This window comes from Mustela lutreola, chromosome 1 (assembly GCF_030435805.1).
Source record: "Mustela lutreola isolate mMusLut2 chromosome 1, mMusLut2.pri, whole genome shotgun sequence".
Taxonomy (NCBI): Eukaryota; Metazoa; Chordata; class Mammalia; order Carnivora; family Mustelidae; genus Mustela; species Mustela lutreola.
Genome location: NC_081290.1, coordinates 180,781,788 through 180,796,228, shown reverse-complemented (window position 1 = coordinate 180,796,228; position 14,441 = coordinate 180,781,788). Strand labels below are relative to the sequence as shown.

Genomic DNA, 14,441 nt, shown 5'->3' with positions numbered 1-14,441 from the left:
TGTAGACATAATACCTCCTGCACCATCACAGTGATGTCGACTGCTGTCCCTGGTTGGTGTCACCTCTACACTTCAACAGAAAACAGACACTCCTAGGCTATTTGTGAGATCAAAATTACTAAGTGCTCTGTAATTAAAGGATTATGAATATTAATTCACTGAAAATGTTTTTCTAACCATTTTTCCAAGAATATTTTCACTGAAATGACTAATTACACCGAGTAAACATAAAACATTCAGCTCCTTTCAAGAACAGTCTGTACCAAGGTTATTTCCCGTATCTCGAGAAGAGGATCGGGGGCAGTACCTGTTCCTGCACCTCCATGTGACCATCCACAAGGGGGATGAGTGTACCAACAATCACGTGAAGATGATTCTCTAGAGCGTCCTTACAGGAAGTTACTGCCGTGTGGCAAACCCGGCTTAGCAGGTCACAGCACAGGGAGAAGCTCCGTAACGACACATCCATGAAACGAGAAGGCCTGGCACAGGGAGGAAAGTAGTGAGTTCTAGGAAACTACTTGAACAGAACCTCATGAAGAAGTCATTTTTCTTCAGCAGCTTGAATTCTGAAGTGGCCAGACATAAAAGTCACTTTTGTATCTAATTCTTTTTTTTTTTAAGATTTTATTTTATTTATTCGACAGACAGAGATCATAAGCAGGCAGAGAAGCAGGCAGAGAGGGGAAATGGGCTCCCCGCTGAGCAGAGAGCCGGACGCAGGGCTCGATCCCAGGACCCTGAGATCAGGACCGGAGGCAGAGGCTTAACCCACTGAGCCACCCAGGTGCCCCTGTATCTAATTCTTAATAAAGTTTATAAGCCAAAAAGAAAAGTGACATCAGCAACATGATGGGGTAGATAGCTCCCAGCTCCCCTCCTAAGAGGTACTGAAAAACAGTCAGAACTCTGTAGAACATTCTAAGGCTTACAGCAATCAAGCAAATGCTGAATTAAAAAGCAGGGGGGGGTGGGGGGCAACTTAAAAACTGTAAGAAAACTGTGGTTTTACTTGTCTTTGCCCCATTACTCCCTCCAAAGCTTGGCAGTTGCCATGAAACCCATGGTCCCCATTCCCAATATGGGGTCCTGGCTCTTTGTTCTGGAGGGAGCATAGCAGACCACATTTGCAAATTATTGACATCTGTTCTAAACCAATCTGGGAGCTACCAACTAACATAAGGGGCTAAGCTCTGATTTGTCTAACTTGGATCTCTCCAGGCTGGAAAAGCCATGAGCATTGCTTGAAAACACCACAAAACTTGCCAACTACCCACAGCTGTGAGAAGCAAAAAGTTACTGCTGAGACATACAACAAAATCACACATATATCTGGGAAATTTAGAAAGCCACACACAAATGCTCAGGGTAAGATACTTGCCCAAATATCCCCTGAGAAGACCATAAACTTCCACTCTAGGCTAACCCCTATGTTCAGTGCAAACCTGCCTAAGTGTTGAAGGAGAGTCCTAACACAGAGCCAGTCTGCAAAAATAGGAAAGATTCTCATTCTCTCTTTCACTCATTCACTCCTGGCATTCAAGGAAATCCCCATCAAAATACTCCCTGAATAGTTAAGGACAGTCTTCAGCAGCCACACGTGGCAAGGAACACGGACTCTGCACAAACAGGAGCACACTCACCCAACCAATGGACCACCACAGCCTTTAACGATTAAAAAAAAAGTCAAACCGTGAGGAAGGGGAAAATCTGATTTCCCCAGCTACATAATAAAAGTAAAATATGCAGTTTTTAGGACAAAACAGAGAGCCCAGAAATAAATCCACACTTATATGGTCCAATAATCTATGACAAAGGAGACAAGACCATACAACAAAGAAAAGAAAGTCAACTAACGGTGCTGGGAGATGTGGACGGCTACACGGCAACAACGAAACTAAACCACTGCCTTACAACATATACAAAAATAAACTCAAAATGCATTAAACCTTGGGATGCCTGGATGGCTCAGTGGACTGGGGCCTCTACCTTCGGCTCAGGTCATGGTTCCAGGATCCTGGGATCGAGCCCCACGACGGGCTCTCTGCTCGGCGGGGAGCCTGCTTCCTCCTCTCTCTCTCTGCCTGCCTCTCTGCCTACTTGTGATCTCTGTCTGTCAAATAAATAAATAAAATCTTTGAGAAAAAAAAAATGCATTAAACCTTAATGTGAAACCTGAAACCACAGAATTCCTAGAAGAAAACACAGACAGTAATTCCTTTGATATCAACCAAAGAAACATTTTTCTAGATATGCCTCCTCAGGCAAGGGAAAAGCATAAAACTCCCAAAAGACAAAACAAACAAACAACACACACACACACACACACACACACACACAATCATTGGGACTATATCAAAGTAAAAAGCTTTTGCACAGCAAAGGAAACCATCAACAAAACAACTAGGCAAGATACAAGATATCTTCAAATGACACCTGTGACAAGGGTTAATATCCAAAATATATAAAGAATTTATACAACTCAACAATTAAAAAAATAATCTAAGAAATGGGCAGAGTACTTGAATAGACATTTTCCCCAAACAAATGCCCCCAAAACACATGAAAAGATGAAAAGATGCCCAACATCACTCATCATCAGGGAAATGCAAATCAAAAGCACAGTGAGATATCACCTCACTCCATCAAAATGACGAGTATCACAAAGACAAGCAACAACAGGTGTTGGCCAGGATGTGGAGAAAGGGGAACCCTCGGGCACTGTTGGTGGGAATGCCAGCTGGTGCAGCCACTATGAAGAATGGTCTGGAGGGTCCTCAAAGAAAGTTAAAAATAGAATAATCATATGATCCAATAATTCCATTACTGGGTATTTACCCAAAGATGATGAAAACAATTCAAACGGACATGTAAATCCCTATGTTTACAGCAGCATTTTTTAGAGTGGCCACGGTACAGAAGCAGCCCACGTGTCCAGCGATGGATGAATATGTAAACAAGATAAACACACACACATACATACACACTCACACACACACACACAGTAGACTACTATTCAGCCATAAAAAAACAATGAGATCATGCTATTTGCAAAAGCACGGATGAACCTAGAAGGTATTCTGCTAAATGAAATAAGTGAAAGACAAATACCACATGATTTCACTGGTATGTGCAATCTGAGAAACAGAACAAATGAAAAGACAAACTCTGAACCACAGAGAACTGGTGTCTGCCAAAGGGGAAGTGGGTGGGGGGGACGGGGGAAACAGATAAAGGATTAAGAGGATGCTTACATGAGTTATGTATAAAGCTGTTGAATTATTACATTATACACGTGAAACCAATGTAACAAATTTTTAATTAAGGATATTTTTAAGGTAAAAAAATCCACTATTTCAACACAAATCACACTGCATACGAAGAAACAGGAAAGTAGGAAAGGATGGCCCATTTTAAAAAATAAGATACACGGGCCAGAACAGTCCCGAGGAAGCTCAGAGAGCGGAATTACTAGACGAAGACTTCAAAAACCTGTTTTAAATATGCTAAAAGAGCTTAAAGACAAATGAAAACAGAAGCACAGCATACCCAAATTTATGGAACACAGCCAAGGCACCTCTGAGAGGAAAATATGGAGCAGTAACCACCTACATTATAAAAGAAGACTGGCAGGGTGGTGTGGAGACTAGAAAAACCCTACCAAAACACATGCTTAAAAATTAAGAGCAGTGTCTCAAACTTTTCCATGAAACAGAATAGTAGGGAACACTTCCTAACTCACTCCAGGAGGCCAGAAATTCTCTAATACCAAGGAAAATAAATATACCACGGGAAAATCTTAATTCTCAATGTCCCCTAGGCATATAGATTAAGGGACGCCTGGATGACTCAATTGGTTAAGCATCTGCCTTCAGCTCAGGTCATGATCCCAGACTTCTAAGATCCAGCCCCACATCTGGGCTCCCTATGCAGTGGGGAGCCTACCTCCTCTCCCTTTCTGCAGCTCCCTGTACTTGTGTGTGCACTCTCTTTCTGCCAAATAAATAAATAGCATCTTTTAAAAAAAGGAATACAGATTTAAAACTCTTAAAAAAAGTACAAGCAAGCTGAATGTAAGAGCTTATTAAAAGTATTATATACCATGAGCAAGTAGGATTTACCCAGGAACACAAGAGTGAGTCAAGAGAAGAAAATCAATCCATGTAATAACACCACATTAATAAAATGAAGAAAAATACATGATCATTTCAATAAACACAGCAAAGGCACTTGACAAAACTCAATCTCCTTTCCCAATAAAAACAGGCAGAAAGACATGGATAGGAATTTATCCAACACAATAAAGATAATTTATGAAAAACCCACAGGCCAACATAATCAATGTTGAGAGAATGGAAGCTTTCCCACTAAAATCAGGAACAAGATAAAGATCCCCACTTTCATCCCTGCTACTCAACACTATTGAACTTCCAGCCAAAGTAATTAGACAAGAATTAAAAGGCATCAAAATCAGAAAAAAAGAATTAAAAGTATATTCATAGATGACACGATACTATACACATACAAATTCCCAAAGAATCCACAAGAAATCTACTAGTAACAAATAAATCAGCCAAATCGCAAGTCATGAGAATAGCACACAAAAATAAGTTTTAGTTCTGTACATCAGCAATAACAATCTAAAATGGAAACTAAGAAAGTAATTCCATTTACAATAGCACTTGAAAGAATTAAATACCTGGGAAGAAATTTAACCAAAAATACAAAACTCTTGTACACTGAAAACTGTAAAAGCAAGGATAGAAGAAATTAAACAAGTCCAAATAAATGGAAAGACGTCCCATCTTCATGGATTAGAAGACAAATTGTTGAGATATCAATACTATCCAAATGATCACACACTCGATGCAATTTCATTCAAAATTGCAATAGTCTTTTTTGCATAAATGGAAAAGCTGGTCATTAAATTCATAGGGCATTTGCAAAGCACCCGAAATAGCCAAAACAATCTTGAAAAAGAAGAACAAAATTGGAGGATACCCACTTCCAGATTTCAAAACTTAATATGAAGCCACAGTAATCAAAACAGTGTGTTAGGGGCATAAGGGCAAACCAAGGGTACAAATTTGAGAATCCATAGATAAATCCACACATCAATGGCCAAATGAATTTTGACATGTTCATTCAACAGGGAAAAGAAAACACGACAAGTTCATTCAACAGGAAAAGAACAATCTCTTCAACAAATGGTACTAGAACAACTAGATCTTAAGAATGAAGCTGAACCCCTACTGCATACCATATGTAAAAATTAAAACGGATCAACAATGCAAATATAAAAGCTAAAACTAGAAAACTCTTAGAATAAAGCATAGTGGTAGATCTTTATGAACTTGGATTTGACAATGGATTCTTAAGACATCAAAAGCTTGAAAAACAAACAAAAAAAAAACATAAATCAGAGTCCATCAAAATTAAAAATTTGGGGGGCATGTGGGTTGCTCAGTGGGTTAAGCCTCTGCCTTCAGCTCAGGTCATGGTCTCAGGGTCCTGGGATGGAGCCCCACATCGGGCTCTCTGCTCAGCAGGGAACCTGCTTCCCCCTCTCTCTCTGCCTGCCTCTCTGTCTCCTTGTGTCCTTCCTCTCTGTCAAATAAATAAATCTTTTAAAAAAAAATTAAAAAAAATTTTGCAACAAAAGAAAATTATCAGGGAAGTGAAAAGACAATATACAGAATGAAATAAACTACTTGCAAATCACATATGCTGATTCACTATCCAGACTATATTTGCAAATCATATAGTAAGAGCTAGATAAGGATATTAAGAAAAGTATGACAAAACAAAATGGAAAAGGATAATCTTTGTCTGCTCTGAAGAATTCACATTTGAAGGCAATGTTATGTACTAATCAGAAAATAAATAATAGAAATATCATCAAAATTAATTTAAAAGAATAAAGATGCTTAAACTGAACATATACCCCAACTCTACATTAACTGTGATATTGTGATATATAGTAAGAAATACATATTTGCTCTTCATCCCTGCTTCCAGCACAAAGCTCCTAAAACTCCAGGAACACCAGGGATGAGGGCAAGAAGAGCGTCTCTAACTTCTGAAAGCATCTAGGTCACCTGAGGACGGGGGCTGGTTGCCTCGATCCACCTTGTGATCAGAGGATTGGAATTCTTGGTCCCACTCCCCTGATCTCTGCGGAGGGGAGTGGGGATGAAGGCTGTGTCAATACCCACTAGCCAGCGCTGCAATCCATCGTGTCTCTGCCACAAGGCCTCCATAAAAACCCACAAGGACCAGCTTTGGGAGCTTCCAGATCGGTGAACACATGCAGATGTGGGGACAGCGGTGCCCCCTGGAGAGCGCAGGGAAGCTCCACCCCCTTCCGTGATACATCTCTTCATCCAGCTGTGCCTGAGCCACACCCTTTTATAATAAACTGGTAATTCGGTCAGTAAACAGGTTTCCTGAGTTCTGAGAATTTTCTGAGTTTAGCAAATGAACCGGACTCAAGGAGGAGGGTCCCTGGAACCTGCAGCAGAGAGCTGGCTGGTCAGAAGCACAGCTGGTATCTGAAAGGAGGGGCCGGCAGTCTCTCAGGACTGAGCCGTCAGTTGTGGGCTCTGACACTAAGCAACTATTAGGAGCTGAAATGTAGGACACCCAGCTGGTGTCTGGAGGGTTCCTTGCATGTTGTGTGTGAGAAACACCATCTTCCCCACATATAGGAATTGGGGACCAGAACTGCTGCAGTGACAAATATATATCAAGCCACTCAAAATTCGTTTATTTTAAAATGTTGAAGACCCTTAGTACTGAATATTTCTAGGGACAGGTAATGTAATTTTTAAAAAATATTGGGTGTATATCTATATTACAAACCAAAATTAAGCAAGCAATACTCCCGCTTCTACCTCTTGAAACTATAATATTTCAATTAAGATAAGGTAGAGAAAACAACTTATATATTGGTCTAAATATATTAAGTACCTTTTGTTGATATAATGAATCAAAGTATAGATAACATCTCGAAGAACAAAGGCCCAAGCTCCTCCTAAGGCACTTTTAATATCTTTCAGTAATAAAGTAACAAACAGGTGATATATTTTAAGAATTCTGTGCTTTTTATAAACATTATTTGTCTCAGCAGCTTGCTCACAAATGGCTAGAAGAATTTTCTGATAGGAATCCTAGAAAATAAAGACACAATTGATAAAAAAACTTATCTAATCATGTATACTCAACTATAATAAATATATTTTCTATTCAAAATATATTACAAAATTCTGTTTTGGTTTGATATTGAAGGCAAATACCACATTAAGAAATAGTACCTTAAACTGTTGTCAATTTGCCTAGTTTTCAGAGAGCAAACAGTACTTTTCAAAAATATATACTCCCTAAGTCAATGTATGACTAAAGTATCCTGAGATTCACGCTTCATATGCAACATATTTCAATTAATACTGACAAGTAAGGGGCGCCTGGGTGGCTCAGTGGGTTAAGCCGCTGCCTTCGGCTCAGGTCATGATCTCAGGGTCCTGGGATCAAGTCCCGCATCGGGCTCTCTGCTCAGCGGGGAGTCTGCTTCCCTCTCTCTCTCTCTGCCTGCCTCTCTGTCTACTTGTGACCTCTGTCTGTCAAATAAACAAATAAAATCTTTAAAAAATAAAAAAATAAAAATACTGACAAGTAAAATACCAAGATATAAACTTATAAATGAGTGTTCTTGATTTATTCAGACAAGTTTTCTATTTTTTTTTTCTTTTAAGGTGTATTTACACAGATTTTCTAGCTGAAAAAGAAAAAACTCTCTCATCAGTTATTATAATATTAATGTATACTTACAGGGCTTTTGGAAAGAATTTCTAAAATGCTTTTCAGCTTGGTTTTATGGCAGTTGCTGATATAGGCAAATGTTGCTTTAATCACATGTGATGGAAAATGAGGTGGATTAGGGGCAGGATCCAAATCCCTACAAGTTATAGGAAAAAAAGCAGTCATCATATTCAGAACAAAGTTGTTTAAAAAAAAAAAAAGATTCTGTTGAAGTTTCAGAAACCAGTGAAGTTTCAGAAAGAAAACTGAGATTATAATAACCCCAGGTTCTAAAATTATTTTCCTACTGAAACACTAGGCTTTTACTAAAATCACAAATGACTTATCACATTCTATACATTATCAGTCAGAATATCCTAATACTTTTACCCTCCATGACTTAATCTTAAATGATTTAAGAAATCTTCAGTGAAGTTAATGGCAGTTCTACACCTGTGCCTTGGTATCACTTTAGCTCTGAATTAAAGCTCTAAGATACTGCTATAACCATATTAATATTGTGAGACTGGCGATCAGACACTCTTTATATGAAGTGAAATTATCAAGTGAAATCACTTTAGTAGATACTACTACTCTTTTGTACAGCTAGCACAGTAAAGCACGTACTGAATACAGGGTGCTCTCAAGTAGCTTACACAGGAAACACAGTACACGCCTAAAAACTGAAAGAGACATCTGAAGGCGTCAACCAATCAACTTCCCAAAGAAATTCTGAAACTGCAGCCAACTCTCTAAGTTTAAAATACCCATACCCTGAAAAGTCACAGAGGTCCGTGCTCTGGCTGGCACCAGAAGTTGCCGGTTCGTGTAACGTCATCAGTAACTCCACCACAATCTCTGGTAAATTACTAAGAAATAAATGATCAATCTGTAAGGATACAAAATTAAAATAACATTTAAGTTTTCACGTCTGTGACCTTTTAAGACAGTTTGAGGGACTAACGTTATTGCATCACTTCCAAAATTAATCCAGGACTAAAAAAGGAAATAAATAACCAAAGATGTAAGATGTGCAAGAGCTAACTCCTTCTGTGTGCAACCGGCCTGCAGCCTGAGAGGAAGGTAAGGAAATCATATCCAACAAGACTCCCTTAATCTGACTCTTGTTTAATTTTAAGAATCAGGGGCGCTGGGGTGGCTCAGTGGGTTAAGCCTCTGCCTTCAGCTCAGGTCATGAACTCAGGGTCCTGGGATCAAGACCCACACTGGGCTCCCTGCTCAACAGGGAGCCTACTTCTCTCTCCCTCTGCTGCTCCCCCTGCTTGTGCTCTCTCTCACTCATTCTCTCACTTTTTCTCTCAAATAAAGTAAGAAATAATTTTAAAGAATCATTTTAACTGATTAAGGCTTCAGGTGTAGCACTGAATTCCTCAACCTAGTGATTTTCCTGCCAACCAAATTCCCCACTGACCTACACTGCTTCTCAAACTGCATTTTACCCTTGATTTACTCAGAAAATCCATCTTGCTTTGGAATGATTGACTAGTAAGAATTCCTAGTGCCTTCCCTGCATGACTTTTCCCCAGATTTCTACTTGGCTGATATCCCCAATTCTGAGGCTGGCTGCTCCCCACACCCCCCGTCAAGAAGAGTAGACAGAAACCCTCCCAGACAGGAGCAGGCCCGTCATGGATCCAGCTCCTGTTACCCCGGGCCTCACAGACGACAGACATTCAGTGTAAGGAATGGGTCCGCTGCACTATAGCTCACCCAAATGAACAACGATCGTGGAGACTTACAGGTGGATTTGTTAGCTCTCCAAGTAAGGAATCGCAGTAAATGTCTGATTCACTGGGTGCACAAGTAGATGAGGAGATGTGCATACATGCTGCCTCACAACAGAAATGGTTTAAAACGGGACAAGAAAGAATGGAATGTAAAGATCCTAGCCCTTCCCTCAGGCCCATGCATCACTCAGGCCAGCCTTTCCAAGGCTGCAGCCCTTTTAAGAATGCAGCCTCGCTTCAAAGCATATCTGGGATAAGGAAGGACAAACTGGCTGCCTGTGTTTCATATTGGAGGAAACATTAACGAATTTCCTTACACACAGAACGGAAAGTGGCTTCATGAGTTTTGTACCATTCTACAATAAGCAAGACCTGTAATGTTTAGCTAGGGGACATATAAATTACGCAGGTGTCTAGGTACAGCCCACCAATGTTGGTAACTGTTAATATCTCAGGCTTTTGACAACTGACAAATTTTAGAGGCTCAGAGACTAATAATAGTTGTACCAACACTTATGCACGGAAGAAAGAATCTAGAAGATTGATTTGGACAAAGTGTATATTAGAGAACCAAAGAAAAAGCAAACTTAACAACTTAATGCCAACTGGAACTGAGTAACAGTAATTTAGGTCTTTAACAAGTTTCAAGTTTACCTCTCTCCATTCTTAACACTGATGTTTCAATCAGGCCTCAGTGTAATTATTTTCCCCTCCTTGACTTACTCAGATTCTGCAAATTGCTATCTTTTACTTTGAATACATTTATTGTTTTAAACATTTTATTTTTAAAGATTTTATTTATTTATTTGCCAGACAGAGAAAGAGCACGCACAAGCAGGGGGAGCAGCAGGCAAAGGGAGAAGCAGGCTCCCCATTGACCAGGGAGCCTAACGTAGGACTCATTCCCAGGACGTGGGGATTATGACCTGAGCCGAAGGCAGGCACTCAACCAACTGAGCCACCCAGGGGCCCCTAGTTTGAGTACATTTTAGAAAAGTAGTAAGATTATGCCTGCTTAGAAACAGGGAGATGGCTGGGAGGGATAAAAGCAGGGTCTTTCATAAATTCCATAACCTTTGAAGCACCAACGTTCTGTTTCAACCCTCTTTTGAGAAGGAGCTCATTTGCCTCCATACGGACTTAGATCTAGCTCCGACTGGCAGTGGTCCAACCGAGGCAAGTGAGAAACTCCATGTTCCATTTCTTGGTTCAATACAGTAACTGGGCAAACAAAAAAAAGTCTCCTGAAGTTTAGCCAATTGTAATTTTAACATTAGCCAACCCTGGTTAGTCATCCTTATTTACATTAAAAGAAAAAAAAAAACCACCTTGAGAATAACCAATCTTCTTTTACTTTAAAAAGAAAAGTTTGTGTTTTAAGTTCCCTCAAATAATTTTGGATGTATCTAAATTACTACAAAACAAACAGAAGTTGTCATAGAACCTTTTTTACTTGACTCCATCTTTTATCAAATGAGTATCCACTACATACTAAGTAGCCAGGATATACCAGCAAAACAGAAAAAAGTAAAAAATCCTACCTTCAGAGTACATATAGCAGAGTAGACAAACAATGAACATGATTTGTAAGTATATTACATATACTCAGTCTCATGGGAAAAAGCAAGAGTGGGGTATGGGACCTCGAGATCATACTTCTTGAAAAGTAAAGAGGAACACTTCCTACACGCTGTTCAGTACTGGCTGAAATTTAACATCCGGTTTGCACTTATTTATTACTGCCAATTAAAATAAATTTTACGGAGAACAAACTGAGTGACTTTCAAGTGGACACAGGTGGAATATATCCGGTATTTAGGATAATTTAAGTTCGTTGGTTTCATTAAAATAGACATGTTTTTAGAGTTATCAGCATTAAATATGAACATTTTAAAAAATCTAGGTTTGTAAAAGGTCAAATAAGCTCATTTTTAACTCTGCTGTAATTTTTTAGCAAAAGAATGACTTGAAATGATGATTAATTTTCTGTCTCTGTTTTTGTGGGATATCGTTAAGACAGTTTTTGATAAACTAAGCCTTTAAACGGCACTGAATTCATTGGCCATTTAGGTCTTTCTCAAATGAAGTAAGATGGGAAAGCACTGACTACTGAAGGTAGGTTTGTGTTTTTGGCTTCTTATTGCAGAGAAGCAAAGAACATTTGAGTGTTTGAAAACATGCTCTGGTGTTTAACAGATTCATAAGTCTGCCACCTAAAGAATTCCGGCATGACATTCACAACTGGATTCTAATGTAGTTTTCACTGGGACCAAGTTTTTGAAAAGTTAAAATTCTTCTAAGTGTGATTAAGACTAATGGAAATAAGGGAAAAAACTTTGAATGAAAAAGGTGGGGGGTGCCCTGGTGGCTCAGTGGATTAAATCCTCCACCTTCATCTCAGGTCATGATCCCAGGGTCCTCGGATGGAGCCCCACATCTGGGTCTCTGCTCCGCAGGGAGCCTGGTTCCTTCTCTCTCTCTCTGCCTACTTGTGATCTCTGTCAAATAAATAAATAATTTTTTTTTTTTTAAAGAGAGAAAAAGCTGTAAAAGGTTTATGAGGGGAAATTTTTGGAAAAGAATTTTATATGTGGTCAGGACTAAAGTTGAAATGAATGGACATTAAAAGTATATTGATGTAACATTGAAATTTTGCTTTTCTCTCTGTTCAGAGACAGTTTTCAATTGCTGGTTTGCACCTGAGAAGAAAATGTAAAGAAAGGTTTTTTTCTTTTGTCTGCCCAGAGAACTGGTTTCTACGTTTTCTCTTTATCAAGTCTTTGGTCACTTCCTTAAAGCTTCTAAATATTAAAGGAGCTAAGTTTTGCTAATAACTATATAACCCTACATATTTGTCATCTTGGTTAAATAAATAATTATGTTTTAAGCTTTGTAATGATTTGTAATCCACTATTCAAGCATATATTTTATAACTTTCTAAGGTTTTTTAACAAACTTCTCGGGATTTAAATTGTAAATGAAGTCTCTGACTCATTAGGCCTTTGTATTTGGTATGGTAAGTTTCTCCGGAAGCACTGCCAAACACACCATGACAAGCCTTTGGTTATGTCTGGGTAAATGCTAAAACTATTCTAGAGAACGTATGTAATTCCTGAAGTTTCAATATGTTAAACGTACATTTAATACGTTTTAATAAGTTTTAATATGTTAGTGTTATGTTTCACACAAATAACCAGATGTCCTTGCCAGCTGCACTGTAACCTCTCATCAGATCTTTAACCATGTTTATTTTGGAGTCTTTTCTCATTCATAGTCCTTCTTATTCTATTGTGACACGTCTCATCTTTAAAGAGATTCATAAAAAGGGCTTTTGCCAAAACAGATTTTTTGATACCTTTAAGATCTTAGAACTAAAATGGGTAGAATTTCCAAACTAACTAAAAAGCTGAATTCAAACTAAACAAGACTTAGTAATGTGGATGGTTTCTGTAATTCTTGTGTGAAACACTGCTGGTTCCTGGACGCCTGGGCGCCTCAGTGGGTAAGCAGCTGCCCTTGGCTCAGGTCCCAGTCAGCAGGAGTCTGCTTCTCCCTCTCTCCCACCCCATCGGGGCGCGTTCACTCTTCTCTCTCTCAAATACATAAAACCTTTAAAAAAACAACAAAGAAACATTGCTGGTTCTCTAATGTTTACTCTACCAGACGGAAGAATCTTTCCCTTAAGATACCTACGACTTATAGAAATGTGATATTTGTTTGTGAAGAAACTGAAGCATTTAACTTTTCTTTCCACCTGAACCCTCTGAAATTCTGAAACTCTCAGTGAGCTTTCCTTCTTACAGAGCAATCACAGTCATTTACACAAGTTCAAGAAGAATCTATTCTCCTCGCAACAAAACACCCCTGGAAATACTGGTTATTTTACCACAGCTTGGACTGGAATGCCATATTTGAGAGACATGCACAGACTCAGATATGACCATAAAGCTTTAAGGGAACCAAGGTCGGCTTTATGAAGCATGAAGTTAACAAAGCCCGCTGGAAGGGTTGGCCTGATCCCTTGTTTACAGAGTTCCCAGCAGCCTTACCAGCGGAGTAGAGAATGTCACTCCCTGGCATAAGCAAGAACCTCAGGAAGCCTCGGGAAACTCGAGAAGAGGAATTTGCCCAAAACTACAGGTATCGCAGGAATGTCTGATGGCAAGCACTTTGCCCGGCTTCTGGCCTACAGAGGCTACTAAAAGTTCAGTCAAGACTCCTTATAAAAAGTTCCAGGAAAGCAGATTCTAAAAGATCTATATGATCTATCCCTATTCTTGCTTATGTAAATTATTAGGACAATTTTGTTAAAATGGAACTTAACAATCGAATTAGTCTTCATTTGGCTATCTCTGATTAAAAATGAAGGTTGTTATAGAGGAAAAAGTGTTTCAACAAGAGCTTTGTAAATATTAGATTTTAAACACACAAGACTCAACACAGGGTTTATAATTTGCTCTACCCATTAAACTGTATTTTTTTTGCTTCTATAAAGGTGCCTCTTATTAATTACGTAATTGCTTACAAAATGAAATTGCTTGCTAAGCCATTAAGGCTTTAAATAACCTCCAAAACAGCATTAAGATCTTTTCACTGCTGCAGAAGGTGAAACAAGTACTAACATAAAAACAGAATGTGGTGTATGTATTCCAGATTTCCCCAAAATCTAAGAGGACTGAGTGAAATTAATGCTTTAAATGATCTCTCTCTTTCCTTTAGTGATTGGTTAAAGCTCCAGGACTGCAAGACAATTACGGCCAGCTATCAAAGGTCTTTTTTGTTCAGGCTTCTCTTTCTCATAATAATATTAACCTTATTTTGTTGCCATTGCTGGTGCCAAGGTTCCTTCCCTGCCATAACTTCCAGCTGACAAGACAATCCTTTCTACTCAAGGAG

General features: G+C 39.0%; 1 protein-coding gene across 1 annotated transcript in view; it reads right to left on the bottom strand.

Annotated features, from left to right (window-relative positions):
* ATM (ATM serine/threonine kinase) overlaps positions 1 to 14,441 on the bottom strand; it is a 122,912-nt gene that overhangs the window by 53,347 nt on the left and 55,124 nt on the right. Inside the window, exons 29-32 of the mRNA XM_059179712.1 lie at positions 8,571 to 8,686; positions 7,828 to 7,954; positions 6,970 to 7,169; positions 308 to 482 (exon numbers count right to left, since the gene is read on the bottom strand). Coding sequence (XP_059035695.1) covers positions 308 to 482; positions 6,970 to 7,169; positions 7,828 to 7,954; positions 8,571 to 8,686 — 618 coding nt within the window. The remainder of the gene's footprint in view (positions 1 to 307; positions 483 to 6,969; positions 7,170 to 7,827; positions 7,955 to 8,570; positions 8,687 to 14,441) is intronic.